Here is a 15,797-nt window from a genome sequence, read left to right as displayed (position 1 = left end):
TTAACAGTTGGACTTGATGATCTTAAAGGTCTTTTCCAACCACACCGATTCCATGAAAGCTTACATGAAAGGGAAAAGCAGAAGCGAAGATGAGCACCTACTAATTTCAAAACAAACAGCATAAAAGAACACATACAGGTTTTAAAATATATATAGCTTAAGATGCCACCACTTTGCATTACATGATGGCAATAAAACAACCTGCTTAGTGTTTCCTTCTGTAATGTCCACACTGATATTCTGTTTCCACATTATCCCGATATATTTGGACAATGACATTCAGCCCCACATTCCTGAAAAAAAAAAAATGCAAATGTCTCACTGCTTCCTGCAGATTTATTATTAGAATTCAAATGTATTGCCAATACATGGCATTGCCAACATATCAGCAACACAGGGCTTCTCCACTAAGTCCTAATAAAAAACCCGTTTAGTACCAAGTTATCAATAGCCAGGGAGTTGAAAAACTGTACGACACCTGGCTATACATTGATTTCTACTGCTATAGCTAAACTACTGTCAAGAACAGGTTATTTAAGAAAAGATTTAAGCGGACCAAATCAACTTAAACAAAAATACAAGTTTATATTTATCATTTGCACTGACTTCATTTGAGCAGCTTGCGTTCATTACCCGAGTTTCATAGGATCAACGGTGTCCTAATGTTTTCTTTCCAAACAGATTTAACTTAACCAGAAGTACTGTATATCACATGATTTATAAATTATATGCAGTTACCAAAAAGCCAACCAAAAACATTTTCTAGGCTGTCTGCTGGAATCATTAATTTTAAACAGTTTCTAGGCATGCAACAAGGGTTACTCTCTTGTGACACCCAGTACCAATACAAAGGTCTCTCTTCTATGCTGTAGTAGTGTATCACTGTGAGCGGCTTTCTAGCAGACAATACTACATCTCTCATTTGATCTGCCATCACCTTAACAAAACAGTATCAGTTATACACAAGCACCTGGATACCACATAGCATTGTAAACTGAAAAGGACCAAAAGAACAGGCAAGACAGAAGAGATAAAAATAATCAGGATTTCTAAGGAAAAAACATGGAATTATCATGTAATTTTGAAGACTGAGACTGAAGTTCTCTAACATATGTTTAAATGGTTTATATTTTGTTTTTCTAGGTTGGTCTAAAGACCAAGCGATGACAATTTCATTTTGGTAATCACCACTGAGATTGATCTTTAATATTCTTTTACTTCCTATGAAGTAACATTGTGCCTTTTCTAAATTAGAAAAAAGTGCTATTATATCACTTTTCATGTTGTATTTTTGGCAGGATCTGCAACACATGGAAAGAACAACTGGCATTTCTTTGCAATACACCTCAAAACACAAGACTGACAAGACAGAACTGGTACGGTACATGGCACACTTCATTAGTGCACTAAATTTTTAAATTATATCTGTCAAAGTACATCACTACAAGTTCTAAACTTTGTACACGGAGATCTCAGTAAGCAGTAAACCACAGCAGCAACAGAATAACATGGAGAAGCACAGCAAACTACTACAATACCCACACGAAAGGGAAAAACTAGGGGAAAAGCTGGTTACCTACCCTGTTTTATATGAAACTACTGAAGAAATCGTTCTTGTTTCCCTTCTGCCACCACTACAGCCCTGCTCTACTTTTCCATTTAAGAAACAAAATAGCTATCAGTAATCCAAGAGCGATAGCATCTGTACCAAAGACAGAGTCATCAGTGTCTAATCTGGCAGGTTGCAGGGGACAACACAACAGTCTTCTAGGTAAGAATTAATGTCTCACTATCCCTCTATATCAATAGGAAAAACTTTCACTGAAGCATTTCAAATAGCAGGGGAGAAAAAGAGAAGAGTCCAACATGACCACAGACCTAAACAGACTGCACAAAATTTGCATTTGACTGTCTTTTCATTTCCCTCAAAGTTAAATTTTATGAAGTAATCTACAAAAATAAGTGACTGAATGGCCAAGACAGTCATTTTGTCAAGTGACATATGTTAGTTTAAAAAAACCATACACGTACAACAACCTTCAGAGACTCATTTTTGCATTCTAGTGAGAGGAGGACAGCTTTATTATTGAAGTGCCTGGGCATTTAATTTCTTTCCCATTTATTATAGAATTGTATAGAAGAAAAACATCTATTAGCAGAAACTGTTACCTGTTATACAGAGGAACATCCTTTTCAATCTCCTCCTAGGAAGTGAATACCACAGAAAGGACACATGATAATTTGACTTTTTTAACCTTTGATATCTTCACTTGTCTAAAGATCAAGATATCAGAAATTACATCCAATGGGTCTGAAGTTACATTTAAAAATGATGTGGCAAACTAAACGTAGTATTTAGCAATTAAAACAGGCAATGCCTTCCTCAGATCAAAGAAAACAACAGAACTGGGGAGGTTACTTTTAACTCCCTTCCAAAAAGCAGCTCTGCTGCCTTCATGCACGTTGAGAGAAACAGTCAAAACAAGTTACACTCCACAGTTTCATCCTCTGACAAAAACAGGTTAATGCACCTAAAGTTAAAACACATTTCCTTTTTCCTCCTACTTAAACCTTCAAAAAGAAACTTAGGTACACTAAATCTGTAGTATATGTAGCGCTCTTGCTCTCCTTTTATGCACGTCATTACGTATAATGGTAATAAGAGCCTCATTTAACAGTAACTGAAACAGTTCAGGGGTTCCAAAAAAGGAGAAAAGAAAGGAAAAGAAAGCTTTGCGTATGCTGAAAGGAGTTATTCTGAAGTTTCACTCCTGTAGAACAAGAACTTACAAAGCTTGCTTCTTTTTCCCCTGCTTTCCCCAAAGTGATCGAGTTACTTTTAATCAGTCATGTCAAGGCAAAGCATCACCTTTTACCTTTGGATTTATTTAATCTCAGCTAGCTCCACGCTACAGCCACCTATCAAAAGCCTGCTCAAAAAAAAAACCAAACAAAAAAAACCCAAAAAAACCCCACAACAACAAAAAAACACAAGCCAGAACATGGAAAGAAAAAAATCGCCCTATATACAGGTCAATAACCAGTTCTCCAGGAGAAGCCTGCCTCCCTGTGGCTCAACTAACTGTAAATTAGATTTCTCCAACCAGTTCCATTACACCCAGTAAATCTGGTGAGTCAAGAGAATAACAAACTTCTAGTTCAAGGTGGTTTTGGCATTTGGTTTTATTGGGATGTGGTTTTTGGGTTGGGTTGGGGTTTTTTTTTTGGGGGGTGGGGAGGAGTTGATGAAAAAGAAAGATGTTTCTAATTTTCGGAAGCACTGGCAAAAGTTATTCCTCTATCATTACTGAAAGACTGCTTTTAGCCCCCTCCTCTAGATACCAAAGACAGGGTGGGAGGGGACAGAGGTCCAACTTAAAAACAACCGACATCCTTTACATGGCAGCAAAAGCTTGTCAGCACTCTGGCACCTAAATCCAGAAAGCTCCAAACTTTGGCTCAGTTGTGGCTTAACCTAGCAGGCCCCTCTTGATGCCTTAGCTTTCAACAGTAAATCCCCTTTCTGCCTACAGGTCTCCTTCAGCGTACGCCTAGAAGGATTTCACTCTTGGAAGCGGTGAAGTGTTTGGTGCTTTCAACAAGATGCAGACATTTCTCTGTCCTGCCTGAAGGGCTCAATTACACTGGGCTACTTTCGTAACGCCTAGAAGAGTAAGTTCTTTAGAAAACAGCTGGGGTTTTTGGCAGGTTGGTTTTGTTGTTTTTTTTTTTCCAATCCAATCACTTTATTGTGCAAGAGCTTAGTGGTTAAAGAACTCAAAACCTGTGTGACAAATACACAAATCCAAATCCACACCAGTCTTAGGAGGGGATCACATCATCAAGATGACTGGCTTGAGAGGGTGTGAGTAGCTTTCTAACCATCTTGCAGAAGCTGCTCCATTTTGTGCAAGTCTGAGACACAGAGTATGAACCACTTTTGCTACAGGTTAGGAAATTCATCCATGAAAAGAAGGAAAGTTCCAGTCTCCACTCCAAACGCTTTTTAATATAAAACACGTTAAGTGAACACAAAAGTAGCCCACATTTTTCTCAGTCTCACAACTGTTGGTCTTGCAACTTGCTTTCTTCTGTGTCCCAGCTTCTGTTCTGGGAACTGTTTCTCTAACCTTTAAACAAGTGAATCAGACTCACTCTTTCCCATCTACAACCCAGCGAAGAACCCTGGCTGGAAAAGCAGTGAACTGAACCCATGGCTCTCTCATGCTTACAGTCATTTTAATTGGAGATTTACTAGAGGGAAGGGGGGGGGGGGGGGGGGGGGGGGGCGGGGAAAGACATTTCTGCCCCCTCTAAGCACATTTTGAATTAAAGGCTTCGAGCCTACCCTTTTCTTCTTTTCAAGAAAAATAAGAAAGAGGTTGTCACACCCTAAACTCCAGACATGGAAGACATCATTTCTTTCTACTACAGTTTTTATGCCTAGGTCTAGAATGAAGAGCATTGCACCTTCCTTTTTTTGTTATTATTTACACATTTACCAAGGAGACAGCTTCTCTTTGTGTGCTTTACACCCTTTCATGCCTGCTCACTTCCTACCAGGCCAGAGCACTGCACACAGGGCTGTGGATTCCACTGCTGTTGTAAGGGCCAAAAACTTAGGCAAGGCTGCACTGCACACTGCGACATCCAAATAGCTTCATAGATCTCATTAGAAAGCTTGTAAATGGAGAACCAAAATAAGTAGAAGCTTATATTAACTCTGACACTACTCGAATAAGAAAAGCAGAGAGTAAAAACAACAACAACAACAAAAAAATCACTCTTTTCTCTTACTCAGGTGCAATCCTGGCAAAGGGCAAACACCTTCAGCTCTACTGAAGAGAAAGGGAATTGGTGGTGTTCATCACATCATGGGGCTGGCTGCCATACCAAACAAGTCCAGTATGTCTGGATAACACGCTAGGTCTGTGTACGGAAAAAAAATCATCCTTGTGGAAAAAAACATTCTGTTTGCATAACCAGATCTGTAATTAACATGCAAATTACTTACACAAACGAAGAACTACCCCCCCGCCCCCAGGCTTTTGTAAATTTTATAGACTGAAAACAGCAGACTTCAATTTATTAAAAGTTATGTTCTTCTGTAAGCAACTCTGTTTCCATTATACTGAAATAGTAGGCAAGTAATAAGGACTACATGAAGTCATACATACCCAAGAAATTTACTACAGCAGGGTTTCTGTTCATAAGTTTAAGACAGTTTGTGTTTTTGCTTTATACCAGGGTCTGACACTAAGTTAATAAGCCTTTTATTGAAATTCAAAAGCTATTACATTACACCCATCTTCCTCTACTTACATTTGCTAACGTACGCTGAGGCCTAGGATTAAATTTTACGCTTCACTGACAGAAAATAGAATCCTAAATCACCATTCCACACATAATTGTTAATTTCCCCACTTGTTTCTTGTGGTCACAGTACCTACTTTCTTTCTCACCATGGCCTTAGTTTAAGCTTTCACATTTTTAAACCTAGCACTGAGCTTCAGCTCAGGCCTATAAAATGTCTCATTTTCTTTAAATTATCTTCACTAAACTCTCCCAATTGCCCAGACCAGTAAGGTTTACTAAATTTTGTGCAGAATAACAAATTATGCTACAGAAGCAAGTATCAGGATCATAGATCTCTTAAAACCATAATAAAAACTTCTACTAATATCAACAATAAACAGTAGCAGGTTCTAGTATATTAAGTACCAGACTCATACTCAGAAAAACTGGCTTCTTTTCTATTTAATTCTCACCTAGTCTTCTAGGTGACCTTGGGCAAATCACTACCCCCACACTGCAGTTTCCCCAGCAGTAAAAACGAATTGAACTGAGTTGCAAATCTGTCTGGAAACTCCAAATAAAACACACCATAAGAGTTAAAAATATATTTCCCTATCTGCAGATATATTTGCCTTGATAGCTTTTCTTTATCCCATTATACATCAGCAGCAGCGTTAGATTGCTTTTCCTTTCTAAATACACTCTGGCGGTTCTTCAAGAAAGGCTTTAGGCGATTGCCTTACTCTTTATCACATGCTTGATCTATTTCTGCTACTGTATCTACTTTGAAGGACCAAGAGCTTGTATTTAGTAATACACACTTAACACTTACTTTAATATATTATGTCAAAAGTTGCTGTTGAACACATTCCTAAACTACGGGGAGAAAATAAAACAGGACACATCAGAACAGAGAGCCAATTATCAAGGAGCAGCAACTCATTCCCTAGACCCTTGCTCATGTAAGTAATCTTGTAAGTAATCACGTAAGTAGTTGCTTCCATGACCTGCCACGAGAACCAGGAATACATGCACTGACGAACCGAACTGCATCAAAGCAACATAAAAAGATTCCTCTTCTTATACACTGCTAGACTTAAGAAACACTACTTTTCATTTAACAGGAGACTGCCATTTATTAGCAAATAACACTGCTTAACTGCAGTGCACTTTGCTCACTTGCCCTCTTCCCATTTCTGGGTTTGTTTGGGTTTTATTGAAAAATGATGCAATTATGAGATGCTTTTTCACCGTTCCTATTCCAAAATATAAGGCTTAAACAACAGTTTCTAAAAGCTCTTGGCTTTGCTAGTCTTTGGGGGTAAAAAAACTCACAAAAAAAAAAAAAGACTTATTCATAATTAATTTTTCTAAACAGAGTTAGTGGATAAAGTTGCCACTTCCCACATCGTGCCACAAAATCCTGTTTTGATTGACACAAACGTGAATGATGACATACTCAACTTCCAGCTATTTTCCTGATCCACGAATTACTACAATACTTTGAAAAATGTACTTAATAAGTTGATGGACAGAATAATGCAAAATTACTCCTGTGCTGTCACTGGACAACATCTTGAACATTAGTAACAGAGCGGTTAAACAAAAGGAAGAGACAGACCCTCCACACCACAGACACAAAATGTGACAAATCCGGCTATTTCCCGAAATATTGCAAAACCGATCAGAAAACGCTGTCTTTTGGGCGCAGCGCTAGGGAGAAAGGCAATCGCTGCGCATCCCCGAGGGAAAAGAAAGGGGAAAATGCATTTGCAGCTCCGATCCTCGCGTCTTCTCTAGGTGGGAACAGAAGCCCAAACGACTCCGGTACCGGCGGGGGAAGGCAGGACGGGGCAGACGTTATCTGCCGGGAGCGGAGCCGAGACGAGGCGGGCCGCCCCGGAGCGCAGCCCCGGCCGCCCGCCCCGCTCTCCCCCCCAACACACCAGCTTCCCCGGGCCCGGGACGTGGCCGGCCGCAGTTGGGTAAGGAGCGACGTGACGAGGCTGAAACCGGTCTGAAGTCCACAAAGAAGCCATCTGCCTCCGGGAAACGGGCTGGGGAAGGGCGGGCGGCAGGAAGGACGGGCGGGGGAAAGGAGAAGCCCGGGGGAGCTTCACCCCGCCTGAAAGCGAGAGCCTTCCGCCCCGCGGCGGTGGAGGGGATCCCCCCGCCGCCCCCGCCCCGGGGACCGGGCAGCGCCGCCGCCCGCAGCCCGGCCCGAGCCGCCCTGCCGCCAGGACATGGAGCGGGCGCACCTTCCCCGCCCGCCCCGCGAAGGGCTCCGGGCTGGGCTCTCACCTTCCTCCCGCCGCTGCCGACCACCAGCGCGGCGCTGCCGCCCGAGTACATGTAGTAGGCGATGCCCAGCACCCAGAGGAAGGCGAAGCAGAGCAGCAGCCGAGACCTGCGCCGCATCCTCCTTCCCTCCCTCCCGCGCCGCCGCCAGGCCACCAGGAAACGGCCAGCAGCTGCCGCCGCCTCCACTCCTGCCGCCGCCGCGCAGGGTCAGGGGGCAGAGGGCGAACGCCCGCCCCCCGACCAATCCCGCGCCGCTCGGCCCCGCGGCGGGCGGGGCGGGGCGGGGCGGGGCGGGGCGGGACTACCGGCGTCGCCATGGTTGCAGCACGCCGGGCCACCGGCCGGGCCGCCGTCTCCTCCCTCACGGGCCGGGACTGCGCGCCCCCCGCGGCGGCAGGGCGCGCACCGGCACGGCCCGACCCCGCCCGCCCCTTCGGCCCCTCCCTGCTGGCGGCCGCGGGTCTCCCCAGCGGCTGCTCGAGGGGCGCGGGCTGCCGCCACCCTGTGCGGCGGGAGACACGCACCTCGCCTCGCGGCCAACGGCGGGGGTGGCGGGGGGGCGACCGCTCCCCCTCCCTGAGGTGGCGGGGCCGCCCCCGCGGCTGCGTCTTCCCCGGGCGGGCGGGGACAGCAGCCGGCCCGCGCCCGCAGCGGCGGCCGGCGGGTGTCGCGCCGCGGCGTGGCTTCGGAGCCGCTCTGGGGCCCGCCTCACCGGCGGGTGCGCTCTGGGCCCCGGCCCGCCGCCTCCCACCTGCGCCTGCCTCGGGCCGAAAGCGGCGAAGTGCCTGTGACCGCGCTCCGCGGGGCGGTCTGTGTGTCCCTGCCGAGCTGGGGCGTGGGCGGCGCCGGCAGCGGGGCCTCTGGCATGAGGGGTGCTCCCGGCTCCCGGGGCTTGCTAGTGGCTGCAGCCCCGTTCAGTGGAGTCTCCGAGCGCCGTGGTGCACCACGGATGTGTTGATCGCTCCTCTTTTGGGTTGACTCGCTCCCACCCATATTGGCTAGTTATATAGAGACTCCCAGGTCCACAGAAACTCCAGGCTGGCCACTGCAAGTCATGTCTCTGTCTCTCTCGGAGAGAGAACAGAGAACATGCTTTACGAAGCAGGTAGTGAGGCTGGTCTTCATGAAACCTCAAAGGTGAGAAAGCGAAGTCATGTTGGATGATGTCCAGTGTACTCTGCGTGACGGGCACCTGCAACTCATTTGATAAGTCTCTGCCTTACTCACGTTATTTAAGAGATTCTTCCATGGCCTTATGGGAGACATCAAGGTCCTGACAGCCCCACCATCCCACTGAGGTCACGCACCTGCTCCCCTTGCACTTCTGAGGTCACTGCATTACAGCAGCGCCCAGTCTGGAAGCATGGTCGCCCCTATGCAGGCCTAAAGGGAGCTCCAGGGGACTCTGCCTGGATCTTCCCAGGAGGTTTACCCAAGTGGGGCTCCACTCTTAGAGGCTGATTTGTTGATACAGGGTCATTCCCTGGTAAAATAACCTTTCATTCGGCTTACCTAGTTCCACCCTTAAACACCTCAGGACAGACGCTACACTGCTGCTAGCTCTCACTGTGGTTCACTGACTTGTGCGTGCACAGCTCATGCTGCTGTTTTTCCACACCACTGAGTTTCCTGTCGTTCGTCATTTGCTGCTATCTCATCCCACTATGAGACATCAAGAAATGAGAGTGCAAAACTAAGAAGGAAAGAGACACATTCCCTAACAATTAAAAAGCACCTCGATTTCAGAGCCACGGTATCCACTCAAAGCAGAACTTTCCTGGTTTTTAAAGGTTTTCTCTGTCATCTCACCTCTTTTTTTCAATATGCTGTTTTACTGCTGCCCATTCTGACTGTATGGCACATTTCTCTCCTCCTTCTGTCTCTGCTGATGTCAGACCTCTGCCAGTCCAGCTGCACCAGTAGAAGAACGCTTACCAAGCTGTGCCAGGATGTGGCAGGGGTCTGGCAGAAATTCTGTTGCACGAGCAGGAAAAGACGCAGCAGCCAAAAGAAATGGCATCGAAAGCTTAGCTGCTCACCAGCACGGTCACTCCGCTGACAGTCTTGTCAAGAAGGTGACTCATGTCAGTGCTGGCACTGCCTGGGCAGAAGTTGTCTGGCACTCAAAGATTTCAGCGAACAACTATGTACCTTCCCACCTGCCAGAGCCTTGATGGAGAGACAGGATGGGTGAAAAGACAAAGGAAAATATCCCAAATAAGTATTCCTTCAGGAAGGGTAAATTAAATAGATCTCTTTCTTCACAGTAAATGACTTTTTCTATAAGCTCAGCATTAAGATTCTTGGTTTTGGAGGGAGTTGGAGAGAGACACCCAATTTGTGCAAAATACAAGTTTTGGAACCAAATAACTGGCATCTATTGAAGTGAAGTACATTGGAGAGCACAGGCTGCCAAGAGACATGCGGATCTTCTGGATGAGAGATTTTGATTTACCCAAAGTGTGTTTATGCAAGTGAGGGCAGCTCCTGCAAAAGCACTGGTCATGCCTGCATCTAAAAAGACATATAGACTCCACTCCAAAGGCTAAATTTTAATTAGCAACATTTTCTACATAATTCAGAGCAGTCTCAGCAGCCCAAGGTTGCGAACGTGCTGATAAACTGCTTCCCTTTAAGCTCTACCATCAGCTAGAAGTGAGGTGAAGAAGCAGCTTCCCTGTTGCTGGGGGATTCCTTCACTGAGCAGATCTGCTGAGGGAGAGAGTGCTGTTCATCACAGAAAACATCATATTCCTGCATGTGTAAAGTGCTCGATTCTGGAGCCATAATCCCATTTAACCTTACAAAATCTGCAGGCCACTTATTCTTTAAACATATTGCAAAGCCTACAGAATATTTTCTTGCCCTTTTCATAATCTAAAAGATCTTGAGACGGTTTCCAAAGGTCTCCCTGAAGCCCCAGGTATTTTCACTGATTTTAGCAATGTGCTTAGATAGATTTTTCCCTTTCCAGCAAAATTAGCCAGCCATGCATGTACAGAAAATCCCTCTTTAGCTGCACACTTCACAAGCTTACCGAAATAATCCACTGCACATGCTCAATCGCAGTTTTCAAAGGTTTATAACTCAGTCAAATCAAAACTAATTTCTTCTCGAACAAGCAAATACATGTCTACTTCAAGGAAGGCTGCTTCCATGTCAGAGTTCATTTTTCAGCCTTCTGCTGATAAAGTTACAGAAATGCTCAAAAAGGCTGTAAGAACCTATTTAGTTTGAGAAATGCATTTTTTTTTCACTCTCCTGATATTCTGAACTGGCTGAACCAGTTTTGTTCCAATCTTTCCAAAATATTCACATTTGGACAAAGTCCCAATCCAGCAGATTTCATCCTGAATCATTTATATTTCAGAGACCACAGAAAACACAGAGGCTTAGAACGGAAAATGTTACATCGCTTTAACTCTAGGAAAAGCTGCCTGTTCTATTACAACGCATTCGCATGCACATACCTCTTTGCCTCGAAAGTCGTAACATGTTTAGTCAGCAAAGCAAAACTGAAAAAAAAAAGCACTTCAATTAAAGCAAAGAATTCAAGAAAAATGTAAGACATTTAAAAATTATTTTCCCAGTGCATTTCAAAAGAAAATATTAGCATATTTTTAAGAGCAGCATTGCTAGAATGATTCACGGAATATAAATGCTTCTGTATCAACCACAGTCTTTTAAACAAAGGAGAGATCAAGCATGTGAGAGTACAAATAGGAGTGAAATTTGCAGAAGGAATCATCAAAACTTTGTCTTTGATCTGTAATGCAGACACCTAGATTTGATGGGCCAAATTCTGATCTAGTTAGCTAGGGTGTTTCACCATATTCGTTCCAGAGTGGATGTAAAACCAGACACAACCACAATCACAGTCTAATTCAGAGTGTTAGTATTCGTCATCTTGTAACTAAAGACCACAAATGTTGCTCATCCTTTTCTGGAGTTAAATGACCTAGCCAGAAGAGAACGAATCCTCCAACGGTGCGAATGGAAATTAGTCCTCACCTTTAGGAATAAGTGAGTCAATCCCTTACTCACGCAAGCAATCTTGTCCTTGCGAAGACAGGAAGTAGGATTTTTCAGATCAGATCTAAAACGCAGAAAATAAGTTTTAGAAAGTTTCAAAGGCAAAAAATCCGATCAGGATGCCTGAACCTCTTTGATACACAGAAGCTAATACGTTGCTGATCCGGTTCAGATTACATTCTTTCAAATCTATGCAGTTATGTCAGAAAGTATATCATTCCTCCTCTCTCATGAGAAAGGTTACTCATTAGCCTAATGTAAGATGTTTTATAACATAGAAATCACACATTAACATGAAATTTAAAATACATCTGTGGAGAGTACAGGTTTATTAATGCCTAGAGAGCTTGAGTTGAGTTTGTGTTTGAAGAATTGTGTTTGTAGTGAAAGATCCTGATACTGCAAGCATTTATGCAAATATTTAACTTCATTCAGTGCGTATTCCCATTGGAGTCAGTCAGACTACTCAAACATTTAAAATTATATGCTCATGGCTGAGTAATTGCAGGATTAAAGGTTAAGTGCAGCTAGCAAGTCTGAAAATCTATGTGGATGTTTCACAATTCCTCACTGCACAGTGGTAACAATGAGAAACAGACTGCCTCCTCAGCTAAAGACTTGGGAGTCAACGTGTCCTTTCCCATCTGTTTAGATGCCAAGATCTATGTTTGTTTAATTTTTCAGCACAGTTACTGATGCTACCCAGAGTAGGCAGACGTGCTGGCAATAGCATTCAAAAGTGGCTCACTTCCAGAAAATCTTGTTACCCTCCAAGAATGTTTTTCGAGCTGTTAAAAACCCAAGGAGCAAATATTGTACCCTGCACATTTTACCTTGAAAACAGTGTGTCAACCCACCTGACCTCTGCAGGGTTTGCTGTGCAAGGTCTGAATGCATTCATGCCTTTTAGAAAGAAACCTCTCTCGTCCTAGACTTTGATATCAAGAAGGTAGTATCTTCACTTATAAAGCATAAAGCAATGGCTATTTCCTCCAATAGCAGGGGTTTTTAATGCTGTTTCCCCATTAGAGATTGATCAACACATTACATCATGCAATGCACATATTGTAAATGCTGCATTTTCTCACACAGTTTTGCAGTATCAGCTTAAGCCCTTGTGCTTCCAAGACAAATGCTCCAAATCTGGAAGCCCTTCCTCTCTATTAAATAAAGTTTAAGGTTCAACATTCCTTGGAGTTGCTCAGTTCTACAAAGAGAGGAAACAGATTCTTTTCCTATGGGTGGTGAAGACAAAGAAAGAACAACTCAGCCTTTGGTAGGCCTCCCACTAAAGATGGCAGAAGCCAGTACAAACTGCAGTCCCATTGCCAACTATTCTTCCCAAGCTGAGTCACTTAGCATGTTGGACTGAACTTCAGCAGCACAAAACAAACCTCTTGCGGCATTCTGTAGGCTGATGATCGGATTTCAAAATGTGATACGGCTCAGAAGCATCTCTCATAGGAGAGTGATGATAGATGAAAGAGAGAATCGACCATGTAGAGAGACTTGCTGAAACAATGACCTCACCTTTGATTGAGGTAATTTGATCCCCCTTCATTGCATTTGTCTGAATTCTGAGGGTCATGCTGCATTCTTCATAGCTGCCAGGAGTGGTAAAGACTGATGATCTGCAGTCTGAGACAGGGCAGGAAATTCCTTCCTTTCCTCTCAAGCAAGACTATGCTGCAGTGGTGTGCAGCTGTAGTACTGTAAGTCATTTGAGGCTAGAGGTAAACACTACATGCTAATGCATAATAATTTGCAGTCTAATTTTGAGCAACAAAGACAAACGTGAACACATCACACAATGGTGTTGTAATCGCAACTGGTACTTTGTCTATTCAAACTCATAATCCAGATAAGTAAGCCTACAGCTAAGTAATTTGAGGCTATCTATCTATGATACAGCTTTGCTACAGCAAAGCATAGAAAATGCAGCTAAATTAGTCTACAATAAGATTCCTGGAGATCAAGAAAGATGTTTCCCCAAGTCAAAGTGTTCTACCAGAAGCAGATTTTGCTTATCTCTTTAAATAAAGTCTTTCCTAGCTAATTGCACCATTATCAGTTCACCAAGAGGAATTAAGAGACTAAGGGAAAAAGAAAGAAAAAATGTAAAGAGGACTCGAGGAGGCTTGGTAGGAGGGGAGGTGAGAGTGCAAGGAAGCAACACAGGCCTTTCCCTTACAAAGTTCATATTCAGACTCCCTCTCTGCAGTGTCTGAATTGAAAAGACTGATAAGTGATTCAGATCGCCAGCTCCCCAGGATGTCTGACCTTGGCTTCTTATACAGAAGGCAAGGAGAGCCTGATGCTTAGCGAATACTCAACCTAGGTATTGCAAATGCTTCTCTGCAGTGACTGTATATGATTCAGAGGGGCAGAGAGAAAATATTTCCTTGCTATACAATGTTTTCATTTCAGTGGGACAGTAGAAAGCATCTCCTTACTTTCCCCACTTCCCTTGTTGTAGGAGTTAAAGAAAGTGGTTTCAGTCTGAGATACAGAAAGCAGGTTTCCAGTTTTCTGGAGAAGCATCGTAATCACTGACAATGACAAGTTACTTCCAGAGGTGCCATAGTGGACAGGTTGAATACAGCTCAGGTGTCTTTGATTAATCTTTTTTTTTTTTTAAATATCATTCTTCCATGTTCATACTGTTGGCTCCCAGTTAGATGCATACAGGGAGCCCATGCCTCAAAAGTGGTATGCTGCCCATAGCAAGCTATCCGCGCTATTCCTCCTGGACACAGTGCCAGTCAGCAGTGCTCTACATCCCCAGAGACTCCTCTGCGTCAGGTGAAGGACACCACTCCCCACACACCTGCCCTAGCAGAGTTTGCTTTTTGCATTACAACTGTGGCTAAACAAATAAACCCCAGTGATATATTTTTATCAACACGATAGACTGTACTCCTGAATATTGCTCAAGAATATTTTGCGCTGTGCCATTAAAAGTCGTCTTTTCACACAGCACATACCATCAGTAAATACGTTACTTTATCATGTTCATTTGCTTATTTGCCAGTTTGCAAAATTTGATATTTGGATCCCACAATCATTGTAAAAAATTACACAGGTCTTCTGTATCACACTCGAGTACAGTTCATGTAAGAGGGAAAAGAGATGCTCACAGCTATTTCAGATCACATACCCTCTAGAAGTCATATATTGATTTCTCCCACATTTAATCTTTCAGTACTTTGGAACAGACAGTAAATAGGTTCAATTACCACAGGGGCTGGAAATTGACCCCACTTGTAGCCTTCATGACCCTTTTGGCTTCAAACCTTTATCATCATCTGTTGAAATCATGAAAGACACTGTTTCTGAAAATAGGGCCAAAACCAGCAAATCTGGAGGAATTAGTTTTACACTGTTCCTCTTGCAACAGAAGTAGCCAGATCCACCCTCTGTGTGACATGACTGAACCTCAACAAACTTGGCCCCAGCGCCTATCACACAAACAAAATAATTTGAAAAAGAAATTGGGATTGCCCTGCAGAGACCATGTATTTTCCATCCCCTTTGTTCTTGTGAGAGTTTCAGGTGGAGGAGCAAGTGTTTTCTTCCAAGAAGTCAAATGGCAAATAAAAGAACTTTCTGTCCTGTTTCTGTAAGCCGAAGATCTGTGGGTTTGTGAACTGAGGTTAAGATTCTTTTCCCCTTCTCATTCTACCAAAGTATTGCTCACTGTTTTCTCTAGCTTTCAAAACAGTTTCTGAACTGAGAGAGACATCCACCTCGTGGAGAGATGGTCAAATAATTATTTTACTTTTACTTGTAAATTAGATTCTTCCAGCGCATACAGGTGTTCCCTATTGAAATAACATTTTTGGCCTCAGGAATTCCCCAGCAAGGTCATTCTTTTCACAAGTCGAAGAGAGAGATACTTTGTCCGATTGTCATCTGACATGCACTGTTGTAAATTGGGAGTAACTCTGTAGAAGGCCATGTTACTACAACAGGCTAAAACTGATGTAAGTTGAGAAAAAGAATCAGGTTTTCCACATAACTCCTTCTCTCACTGAAGGTGGTAATACACAGCGGAGAAAAAAAGGCGTTTGCACAGAGTGCTGCACTTCTCTGTAGGCCTTGCACAGAACAGTCCTATAAGCTGGCACCACAGGAGACTTTGTGCATGGAAATGCTCAAAGGGCCAGTCA

At 43.6% G+C, this 15,797-nt stretch overlaps 1 protein-coding gene across 1 annotated transcript in view; it reads right to left on the bottom strand.

The window, feature by feature from the left end:
• Window positions 1–7,739, bottom strand: part of GALNT2 (polypeptide N-acetylgalactosaminyltransferase 2) — a 96,237-nt gene extending 88,498 nt beyond the window's left edge. The window contains exon 1 of the mRNA XM_068397735.1: window positions 7,597–7,739. Coding sequence (XP_068253836.1) covers window positions 7,597–7,713 — 117 coding nt within the window. The 5' untranslated portion in view covers window positions 7,714–7,739. The remainder of the gene's footprint in view (window positions 1–7,596) is intronic.
• Between the last annotated feature and the right edge of the window lie 8,058 nt (window positions 7,740–15,797).

Source organism: Nyctibius grandis, chromosome 1 (genome assembly GCF_013368605.1).
Source record: "Nyctibius grandis isolate bNycGra1 chromosome 1, bNycGra1.pri, whole genome shotgun sequence".
Lineage (NCBI taxonomy): Eukaryota > Metazoa > Chordata > Aves > Nyctibiiformes > Nyctibiidae > Nyctibius > Nyctibius grandis.
This window is presented reverse-complemented; position numbering and strand designations above follow the sequence as displayed.